At 66.9% G+C, this 9,874-nt stretch overlaps 1 protein-coding gene across 3 annotated transcripts; it reads right to left on the reverse strand.

The window, feature by feature from the left end:
• Positions 1-1,727: 1,727 nt before the first annotated feature.
• On the reverse strand, positions 1,728-8,817 carry NUDT14 (nudix hydrolase 14). Of its 3 annotated transcripts, none has more exon segments than NM_001105652.2 (5): positions 1,728-2,008; positions 4,759-4,996; positions 5,175-5,239; positions 5,711-5,754; positions 8,729-8,817. In NM_001105652.2, coding segments are annotated over 5 exon segments (669 nt in total). In that variant the 5' UTR covers positions 8,810-8,817; the 3' UTR covers positions 1,728-1,767.
• Positions 8,818-9,874: the final 1,057 nt, after the last annotated feature.

A 9,874-nucleotide genomic window follows, 5' to 3' on the forward strand; every position in this document is an offset into this window, starting at 1 on the left:
CACCACACTGCCAGGAAATCGATGCCAGCTCCATTAGGCCCGGCAGTGCCTCCTGACCTGCCTCAACGGGCTGCCGAGCAGAGTGCGGAGCTGGACTGCACCCAAGACCAGGGCCCTGTCCTGCCAGGACGAAGCCCATGTGCTCCCCAGGGCAGAGGGCCCCCAGCCCCACCCGGGGCCCAGCAGAGGCCCCTCTGAGTGGGCAGGCAGTGGAGCTCAGGAGGTGGGCAGCGGCAGGTGGAAGGTGCGGGCGGGGTGGGGCAGCCCCAGGTTGGGCAGAGCCCCTGCCTCAGATTCTCCAGACATCCCGGCCCAGGGCCGCCCTCAGAGCCCCTCTGAGAGGGCAGTGCTGGCGCTCGGAACCCCAGCACGGCACCACCCCGCCGGCTCCACACCTCGGCCCGAGCACCGCCCCCACAGCACCCCACTGCCGGGCTGGGCTCCCAGGACACCCCACCCGGGCCGTCCTACCTGGGTCACAGCCGGCATTTGCACACAGGTGGTGCTGCCTGAGTGGGCTTCCTGGGTGCAGCCACCCTAGGGGGCCCCAAGGGCCAGACTCGGGGGCCATGGGCTCTGAGCCGCTCCTGGAGGGGCTCAGCCACACACGGCCCCCAGGCCAGCAGGAACTAAAGTGCCCACTGGCCCGGGGCAGGCAGGGAGCACAGGAGGGCAGGGGGCCCTAAGCTGGTGAGCTGTCCCCTCCTGACAGCAGGCTCTCAGCAGAAGCCAGAGGCAGTGCGTCCTCGCTCAGCGCCCCTCCCATTCCAGACAGGGCCCAGTCCCGGGGCACGCTGGGCACAGGGCATGCAGGTTCACAGCAAAAGCTCGTGGTCACCCGGGCCCCCAGTCCCAACCTGTCTGTCCAGCAGGATCTCCTGGACACTCTGCCCTCTACAGGGTCAGTGGACCATGACCCAGGCTGCCCCCATCATGTCCTAGGGCATCACCCAAGGGGCTGACCCGAGGATTTGGGGGCCTGTGGGAAAGGGCCAGGCCAGGCCACCACCCTCATAAAGGGGAGAGCCAGCCTTCCCTCTAGGAAACCTCCCCGGCCCTCTCCCAACTGACGGCCCCGCCACGCCCTCAGACACCCAGACCACGATGACCTGCACATACTCCTCGCAGAGGGCCCCAGCGCACGCTGGAGGTCCTGCTGGGCACCTGGTGGGGCAGATATCCAGCCCTCCTAAGACCCCAGGCGCTCAAGGGCAGCTCACGTCATCCCTGACCCCTCGCGTGGGGGTTCTGTGGGGCTCGCAGGCCAGCCTGCACACAGGTCAGCAGGTGGAGCGAGACTTATCACCAGTGCCCAGGGCCACAGGGCTACTGAGGGGGGCACCGGCCCAGCCCCACTCAGGGAGGACCCAGGAGCAGGGAGCACGTGCCTCTGGACTTCTCCACAGCCTCTCCTGACATGACAGCCACCGCCCCCAGGGCCACAGTTCCATCCACGGCCGGTGCCCAGCGGGCCCTGAGCGCTCGGCCTGGCTGACCCTTCCCTGCCCCCAGGGACGGCCTGACCCGACACCGTCTTCCCACCTCTCCCTGCCAGCTGGCGGCACTGCCCAGGCCTGGCCTAGCCCTCTGCCAGAGGCCAGGTCCCAACAGACCCCGCACAGCCTGCAGCTGATGCCTCTGCTCAGGGGGAGCTGAGGGGCTTTCATGGAGACCTCGCCCTACCCTGCCCCCGAGCCCAGCCCGGTCACAGCTCAGAGTCGGTCACATCCAAGAGCGATGCCAGCCTTTATTGGGTCTGCGGCGCTCTCACTGGAGACCCAGGCCAGGGGCCACACAGCTGAAGAACCACGAGATACCAAAGATCACGCCGAGGGTCTTGGGAACATCCGGGTCATCCGCAAAGGTCCGGGCACCGTCCAGGGGCAGGTGCACCACCTCGATGAGCTCTCCCTCCTCAGCCAGGCCCCCACCCGGGCTGCCCCGCTGGGCATCCGTCACCTCCGCGTAGAACATGGTCTGGCTGGAGCCGGTCAGTCCCACGCCAGACCTGAAGATGAGACAGCATGTGCTGAGGGCTCCACTCAGGCCCCGCCAGCCACCCCTGCCCCTTCCACAGTCCTCTCCTGACCACCCCTTCCAGCCCCTGGCAGGCAGGGTTCCAGGAGGCCCCTGGGTATCTCCCCACACGGTATCCTCTCGAGTGTGAGGGAGACCTCGGAACATGCTGGATGTGAAGAGGCTGTGACTAGGCTTGTGACGTGCAACCGGTTACATTAGGTCAGGTGATGAAGGTGGGATTCTACAGACATAATTAAGGGACCTAATGAGGGGAATTTAAGTTCAAGGGAGGATGATCCTGGGTCGGTGTGACCTCATCAGGAGAGTTTAGAGATCAGTGAAAACTCAGAGAGATACTTCAAGATGAAGCAAGCTGCCTTGCTGCTGCGGGAGGGCCACGGGCCAGGGTGTGTGGGGGCCTCTAAGAGCCCGAGAGCTGGCCAGGAGACAGCCCGCAGGCACGGCCACGAGGAGCTGCAAGAGGACGCAGAGCCCCGGACCAGACTGCAGAGCCCAGCTGATGCCTGGCTGCAGCCCGTCAAGTCCCTGAGTGGTGGGCCAGGTCTCCGGCAAAGCAGACGGCTGACTTCCGGCAACCACGCAGTGAGAACGTGGGTGCCTGACAGGCGGCCCCCGTTCTACCGCGGGCCTTGCTACTCTGCCCAGGCTGGGCCAAGCCGGTCCTCTCCCCACCCGGCAGAGCCGGTCCATGCCCAGGGCTCCGGCCGTGCAGCTTGTCTGTGGGCACTCACAGGGTAGGGTACCCACTCCAGGCTGGGGCTCACGGTGAGGGTGGGGGGTGAGGTCCCCAGGGCTAGGGCTCATAGGCTGGGGGGGCATCAAGGACTCCCCTTCCTTCCTGGGTGGCAGCCAGGAGGGGATTGCTGGCCCCAGGGAGGGGGATGGGCTGGGCAGAAGGTAGGGGGGAAGACCCAGCAGCGGAGGTCAGCAGCAGGTAGCCATGGTGACTGCCTGCCTTGAGGATGGGGTGACGGACAGGCTGGTCTGGACTCCAGAGGGAAAGGGCCCAACACAGTGTGCAGAGGAGAGGGACACCAGCGGTGTGTGCAAAGTCCAGGGGATAAGGGGACCCCAGGTCCCGCTGAGGCTAGCTGAGGCCAGCCAAGGCCTGCGGGGTGCAAGAGCTCCCGGGACACCGGGGCAAGGAGCAGAGGGGCTTCCGTCCCCTCCCCAGCTGTCCCACCCCTGGCGGGGCCACGCCCAGACTGACCTCACCCAGCTGCTTCCTCCGCCCTCCGGCCCCTTATCTCCCCCGGACCCTTCCTGAAGCCCGTTTCCGCCGGCCACCACAGCTTGAGCTTTGATGGAAGTCGCCGTCTGCGGGGTTTCCAGGCCCCGTTTCCGCCGGTGTGTGAAGGAGACCGGGGCCAAGGAGAGTGTGCCCTGCCAGGCCGGCACGGCCCCCCCTGCACACTCAATCACGCCCCGGGCCGCGAGACCTCAGGCAAGCGCGGGGGGGGGCCGCGTCACCCGGGACGGGCAGGGAAGCGGCCGGGGCCTCAGACGGAAGCCGTGGGCCGGGCCACGGGGCTGCGTGAGTTTAGCTCTGGCTCATCCAGCTGCCGTCCAGCTCCCGGGGTGAGGAGCTGCGCTGGCCTCCTCTCCCCCTCCCAGGCCTGCCTGCCCTTGTCCCTAAAACGCAGTGTGAGCTGACCACTGACCGCCTGCTGTCCAGAACCCTCTGTGGCTCCCCAGCACCCTCCAGATCATGGTCCAGAGACTGGGCTGCTCGTCCCCTCGATCTGAGCCTTTCCCACACAGTGCCCCTGCCAGGCGTCCACACAGACTCACCCCTTCTGCGGAGCCCCCGGTCCCAGGGCTGGCCTGCCCAATGGTTCAATCCCTACCTGAAGTCAGGGCCCCTGGATCGCCAGCCCAAAGGCTCAGAGACCAAGTGGCCACTGGCCAGGCACACGGAGGATGCCTGCAGATAACTGAGGCGTCACACAGCATGTCTGACCCTGGGGTGCAGAAACCCCACCTGGAGTGTGGAGGTGCTAGGCCCTGCCCCATCTCCTTCCCAAGACTGAAGGCCAGGGACGCCTGGTTGAGCCTGGGTGTCGCTGAGGTGGCCCTGGGCTGGCCTGGGGGGCAGAGCTGAGGCCCCACTCCTCTGGAGCAGGCTGCCAGGGGCTGGGGCTCAGCTGGAGACCCTCCTCCTGCTCAGGACTTCACCAGGGCTGGGGACCCATCGCCACACTCCCAGGGCAAGGGTGGGCTTCACCTGACATCCCGTCCCGGAAGATGTCCCCAGGGGGAGCTGGAGTGGCTGGCAGGCACCCGGACTCTGGTAGGGGCAGGCCGCACTGCGACCCCTCCCTGGGAGCGCAGAGCTCCAACCCTGGCCCAGGACTCGGCCCTGCCCTCACTCCTGAGCCGCAGTCAGAGCCCTCTGTGACTCACCCCCACCCCCAGCCCCCGGTGCCTAATCCCACAGGAAGCAGGGGCATCTGTGAGCAGCAGCTGCCACTGGAGCCGGCCACACGGGGCGGGGGGGGGGGGGTGGCAGGGGGGGTGTGGCGGGGCCGCAGGGGGCTGCAGTGGGGGCTGGGGGCCACAGGCTCCAGCCAACCTTCCCCCAACCCTGAGCTGCAGAACAAGGCGAACTCACCCTGCTTACACAGCCCTGGGGAGGAAGCGCTCGCCGCCCCCCAGCGGCCTGTCCCAGCCCGCCTCCAGGGCTGTCCGACTGCAGGCCGCCCTCCCAGCCCCACTCACTTGTACGAGGTCACCCGGCGCAGGTCAGAGGGTGCCAGGCGGTAGCCACACTCCTCCCAGGCCTCCTTGCAGGCCACCTCCTCCAGCGAGAGCCCGGGCTGGTCCAGGAGGCCGGCACACAGCTCGTAGGTGACCCCTGCTGAGCCAGGCAGCGCCGCCTGCAGCGCCTGGGGCCTGTCCTGCTCCGCAGCGGCCAGGGACCCTGGGAAGAGACGCTCCACCTCGCCAGCATACACGGCTGGCAGGGGGAGGCGACTGCGTCACGGCCTATGGTGGCCGGCTCCACATGACCCGCTCTGGCCAGACCTCCTTGCCAAGGCTGTTTCTCCCAGAGCCCCCTCCCAGGTCTACATGCTGACACCAGGACCCCAGGGGACTGAACGTGAGCCTGCCGGCCTCCCCGACCCCAACCTCACCTGGCCGGAACTGCTTCACCAACACCAGGCTCCTCCGGGAAGAGTTGAACATGAGGATGGTCACGCTGGGGGCAGGGGGGACCGAGCTCAGCACAGAAGCGTGCCCTCACCTCGCCGCCCTCCACAGCCCTGGAGGGTTGGGTCCCTTGCTCAGATGGGCAGACTGAGGCCCAGGCTGGGACAGAACTCGCCAGGGTCACACTGCCAGTTGAGGACCCAGGCCTCCTGTATGTGCTGGGTGGCAGGAGTAGGAAGGACATGCTGGGCAGCTGGACAGGCTGGGGCTGGCAGCATCTGAGGGCGCGAGAATGACGGGACACGTGGGCCCTGCCGGCCAGCTAAAGCCACACTGCCCCCGGCCCATGCTCCCGGCGCTCCAGGGCAAGGGCGCCTGGGAGGCCCGCATGGGGCCCCTCAGTGAGAGGCAGGGAGAGCGGGGGTGCTCAGAAACGCAAAGGGGGCTGCGGCTCCGTTGCCCCTGGGCCCCGTGTCCCTGCCAGCCTTCTTTCCTGGTGCCAGCCAGGCCAGGCCCTCACCTATCATGAGTCTTCATGAAGTCCCACGACTTCTGGGCGCCATTCTGGAAGAGACAGGGCATCGGTCAGGGAGTGCTCCGGGGAGCGAGGAGGCCCCAGGGACACGCTGCAGCGGCTCCTCCCAGGGAGACCAGCTGTGGCCCAGGCGGCCCGGGAGCCAGGAGGTGCAGCAGGTGGGCAGGGGGGTCCAGGGCAGACGCGTGCGCCCCAGGAGTGACGAGAAAACTGGAGCAAGCAGTGGGGAGCTGCGGAGACGCTCGCTGTCACCCAGACCGGAAAGGATCACGGGGTGTGGAGGGCCCCGGGCTGGGGGGTCCCGAGTGAGTGGAGCAGAGATCAGGTCTTCATGGCTGAAGCTCCCTTGGGTGCCTGGACAAAGGGCCATGGGAGGGCTTGGGGCGGGGCACAGGAGCAGTTGGGGGGTGTGCCAGCGCCTGGCAGGAGCTTGCCCCGCGGATGGGATGACTCAGGGGTGTGACTGGACCAGGGACCACCCTCTCCCCAGCCTGGTTTTGGCTTGGGGCTGTCTCTCCCGTGGCCCATGGTCCTGCTGCTCTGTCCCTTCCTTCCGCCACCCTGCTCCCCTGCCTGGGGTGCCCTGCCCCAGCGGCTCCCAGGGCTTTGGGCGGCATCTGGTGAACAGAAGGCAGTGCGGAGCCGGGGCCTGGGCCGCCGCGGGCAACCAGAACCGATGCTAACGTGGTTCCAGCCGGCAGGAGGCACGAGGGGCTGGGACCCTGCCAGCTAGGCCGTTCCCCCTGTCCCTGAGCCTTCCTCAAAGAGGTCTCTGAGGATGGGCCTTGCCCTGGAGCCCGAGAGCCCAGCCCTGTGGATACCCGTCACCAGCTTGCTTAGCCCACTGCCCTTCAGCCACTGGTCCAGCCCTTTGCCCTGGTGAGCTGCCGGCCCAACACATGGGGCCCTGTCCAAGCCACGAACTGGACATGAACCTGAGCACCAGAGACAGAAAGTATAGTCAGGGCTGCAAAAGAGAGAAGACGCTGAGGAACAACCTTTGTGAGGACTTCCCGGAGGAGGCGACACTGCGCCAGGACTCACAGAGAAAAAAGGGCCTTCCCGGCAGGGGGACCTGGCAAGCAGAGGCCCACCCACACGCTGGTCTAGCGGAGATGGGGAACCTGGGCTGAGCTTGGCCTGGAGGCAGGAGCGTCCTGGCTGGGCAGCAGCCTTGGTTTCCGGGGGGAAGGAGAGCTGTGCTGTGCCAGTCGGGCTGCCCGGGAGGCCGTTGTGAGGCACCACCCACAAGAGGCAGGCCTGGGCCTGCCTGCAGCCTGGCCACCCCAGGGCCGGCCACCCACCAGGAGGGGTTCCAGGGAAGGCCTGTCCCCAAGTCTGCCAAGTTCAGGGCTGTCCCCTGCCTCCCTCAGGGTACGTGTCACCCTGTGTTGGTTTCAGGTACCCTCTTGGATCAGGATCAGAACATCGGTCAAACCTGAGGTCCAGGCAGGGTGGAGGGGAGGGTCCAGAGAGGTCCACTGAGGCCCGTGCAGCCCCTCCTGCAGGACCCCCACCCAGGTGGTCCAGACCCAGGCCTGGCTCATCTTCATGGCACTGGGAGGGAGGAACAGGACTGGAGTGTAACACAGCCCCCTCCCCCTCAGAGCTATGGGGAGGCCCTGCCTCTGGATGATGAATCTATCCATCCATCAGATCTCCCCTGGCATAGCGGCTACTGAGCAAAGTTGCAGAAGCCCTTCGCTGACATTCACCGCCCAGCCCAGTGTCCCGTGGCCCCCTGCCTGTGCCCACTGCAGCCTGCCACCCACACGGGCTCAGCTTTGGTTACCAGCACCCATCCACCTTTCACAGGAAGTGGGGGAGGGTGCCACAGCCAGAGGCCACAGCAGTCAGGTGCCTGGACCACCCTGTGCTCACCTGCTGCCCCCAGAGCCCTGGCCCCTGGGAGCTGTGTGGCCACAATCAGGCATTCTGGCCCCAGGCCAGCACCAGGGACAGGGCGGCAACCTCCATGTCCCTGTACTATGCCCTCACCCCACCCCGGCTTCTGCCCCAGGCCAGTGCTGCCAGCCCAGGTCCAGCCTGGGGACAAGACTCCCTGTCCCCTAGGGCCAATGGGACAACAGCAACGGGGCGGTGCAGCCTCTCTCAGGCTGGGGGTCAAGAGGGTGTCATAGTTTGGAGACAGGAAGGGACCTGGGGGAGGGGTGTAGAGAGGATATTGCAGGCCAAGGGCAGTCAGGCAGAGACAGAGGCACCGAAGACCTGCACCACCTGTCCTGACTGAGGGGCACCGAGGGGCCGCACAGACCACGCTATGGGGTGCAGTCCTCACCTGGATGGCACGGTGGACTCCAGGGGAGCTGCAAGCAAAGGGTGAGGGCCCAAACTGGACAAACATGTGTTTCCTGTGAACCTACTCCCATGTACGGCGCCAAGGGAGGCAGCCGCGGTACCGCACTGCCTCCCAGGGAACGGCAGGAGATGATGCCCTGGCGGAAAGCCTGCAAGGACGGCAGGTGGAGACACGGAGGAGGCGTCCTGGGGAGGAAGCCCACCTGGAGAGGCTCTCCAGTGCGCACCCCCGTCCCTCCATTCGCCTTCTTCTGCCCAGAATGGAGAACACCAGCTCCAGGAAGCTTGCCCCGACCCTGGGGGCGCCCAATATGTCCCACCGCAAAAAGGGCCGGGCTCAGCAAAGTCTCTTTAGAGGAATGAGTGGTCCCTCGAGGTGTCCCTGCCCAGACCCTCCCCGACCCCGACACTCAACCGGAGTGTGCGCTCAGCGGGGACGCGAGGCTTGCGGGGCGGGACCACGAGACTCGAGGCGGGGCTCCTGGGCCCGGAGCTCCGAGCCGGGCTCCGGGCGGGGGCGGAGCTGCGGGGGCCGCCGGCTGGGGGCGGGGCTGCGGGCTCGAGGGGGGCGGGGCTGCGGGCTCGAGGGGGGCGGGGCTCCGGGTCGAAGGCGGGCGGGGTCCCGGGGCGGTGTCGGGCAGCGCGGGGAATGGAAGGCGCGGAAGGCGCGGAAGGCGCGCTCACCTGGCGGTAGTGCAGCGTGAGCGGCACCAGGTACGGCGAGGCTGCGCAGCGGCCCACGGCCACCCCCTCGATGCGCTCCATGGCGGCGCGCGGGCGCGTACCCCGGCTCTGCGCATGCCTAGTGCGCGCGGGGCGGGGCGGTGCCGAGCGCGGGGCGGGCCCGGGGTGGCCCCTGCCCGGGTCCGTGCGGGTGGGACGGCGGACTCAGGCGCTCCCGGAGCCCGCGGGCTGGGAGCGGGGCAGGAGGCGAGCCCCGCCGCAAGGTGCAGTCGGCCGAGCGTGCGGCCAGCGGGGCGGGCGCGGCTGGAGGTTTGAGAGGCGATCGCCGCTGCCCGCTGCCCGGGGGACTTGGGCATCTTGGTCGCGAGAGAGCGACGCAGCGCAGCTTGGGGGAGGGGGCTCGAGCCGAACTGATGTCTGCCCCCCGGGGTTGACCAAACCCAGGGGCAGGGAGAGAAGCCGGCGCCGCCGCCGCGCCCCCCAGATAGGAGCATTAGGGAGCGCGAAGGGCCATCCTGTGGGCGGTGGTGGCAAGAATGTAGACACCTTGGAGGCCCCTGGGTGGAGGCAGAGAAGGCTCTGGAAAGAGGGCAGGGCGAGAGGATCTGGAACCTGCCCTTCAGGGAGGAGTTGCCACTCCTGTCTGGGGCTGCTACCCCTTCCCCTCGCGCCCCTCGCTGCTGTGGAAGGGCCCCTCCTTTCTTGGGTGTGGACCTCCAAGACCCGCTTCAAATGCAGCCACTGCCTCTCCAGTGTTAGTCGTTCAGTCGTGTCCGACTCTTTGTGACCCCGTGGACTGCAGCACGCCAGGTCTCCCTGTCTATCGCCAACTTCCGGAGTTTACTCAAACTCATGTCCATTGAGTCAGTGATGCCATCCAACCATCTCATCCTCTGTCGTCCCCTTCTCCTCCCGCCTTCAATCCTTCCCAGCATCAAGGTCTTTTCAAATGAGTCAGTTCTTCGCATCAGGTGGCCGAAGTATTGAAGTTTCAGCTTCAGCATCTGTCCTTCCAATGAATATTCAGATCTGATTTCTTTTAGGATGGACTGGTTGGATCTCTTTGCAGTCTAAGGGACTCTCAAGAGTCTTCTCCAAAACCACAGTTCAAAAGCATCAAGTCTTTGGCGCTCAGCTTACTTTATA

The sequence above is a fragment of the Bos taurus genome, chromosome 21, assembly GCF_002263795.3.
Source record: "Bos taurus isolate L1 Dominette 01449 registration number 42190680 breed Hereford chromosome 21, ARS-UCD2.0, whole genome shotgun sequence".
Lineage (NCBI taxonomy): Eukaryota > Metazoa > Chordata > Mammalia > Artiodactyla > Bovidae > Bos > Bos taurus.

Excerpts from the sequence above, each read along its gene's own strand:
- NUDT14 (XM_010817205.4), bottom strand. The coding sequence starts at position 8,090 with ATGTTTGTCCAGTTTGGGCCCTCACCCTTTGCTTGCAGCTCCCCTGGA. Across the intron at positions 5,755-8,024 it reads GAGTCCACCGTGCCATCCAG|AATGGCGCCCAGAAGTCGTG; the intron begins GTGAGGACTGCA and ends TGTCTCTTCCAG. Across the intron at positions 4,997-5,174 it reads GGTGAAGCAGTTCCGGCCAG|CCGTGTATGCTGGCGAGGTG; the intron begins GTGAGGTTGGGG and ends TCCCCCTGCCAG.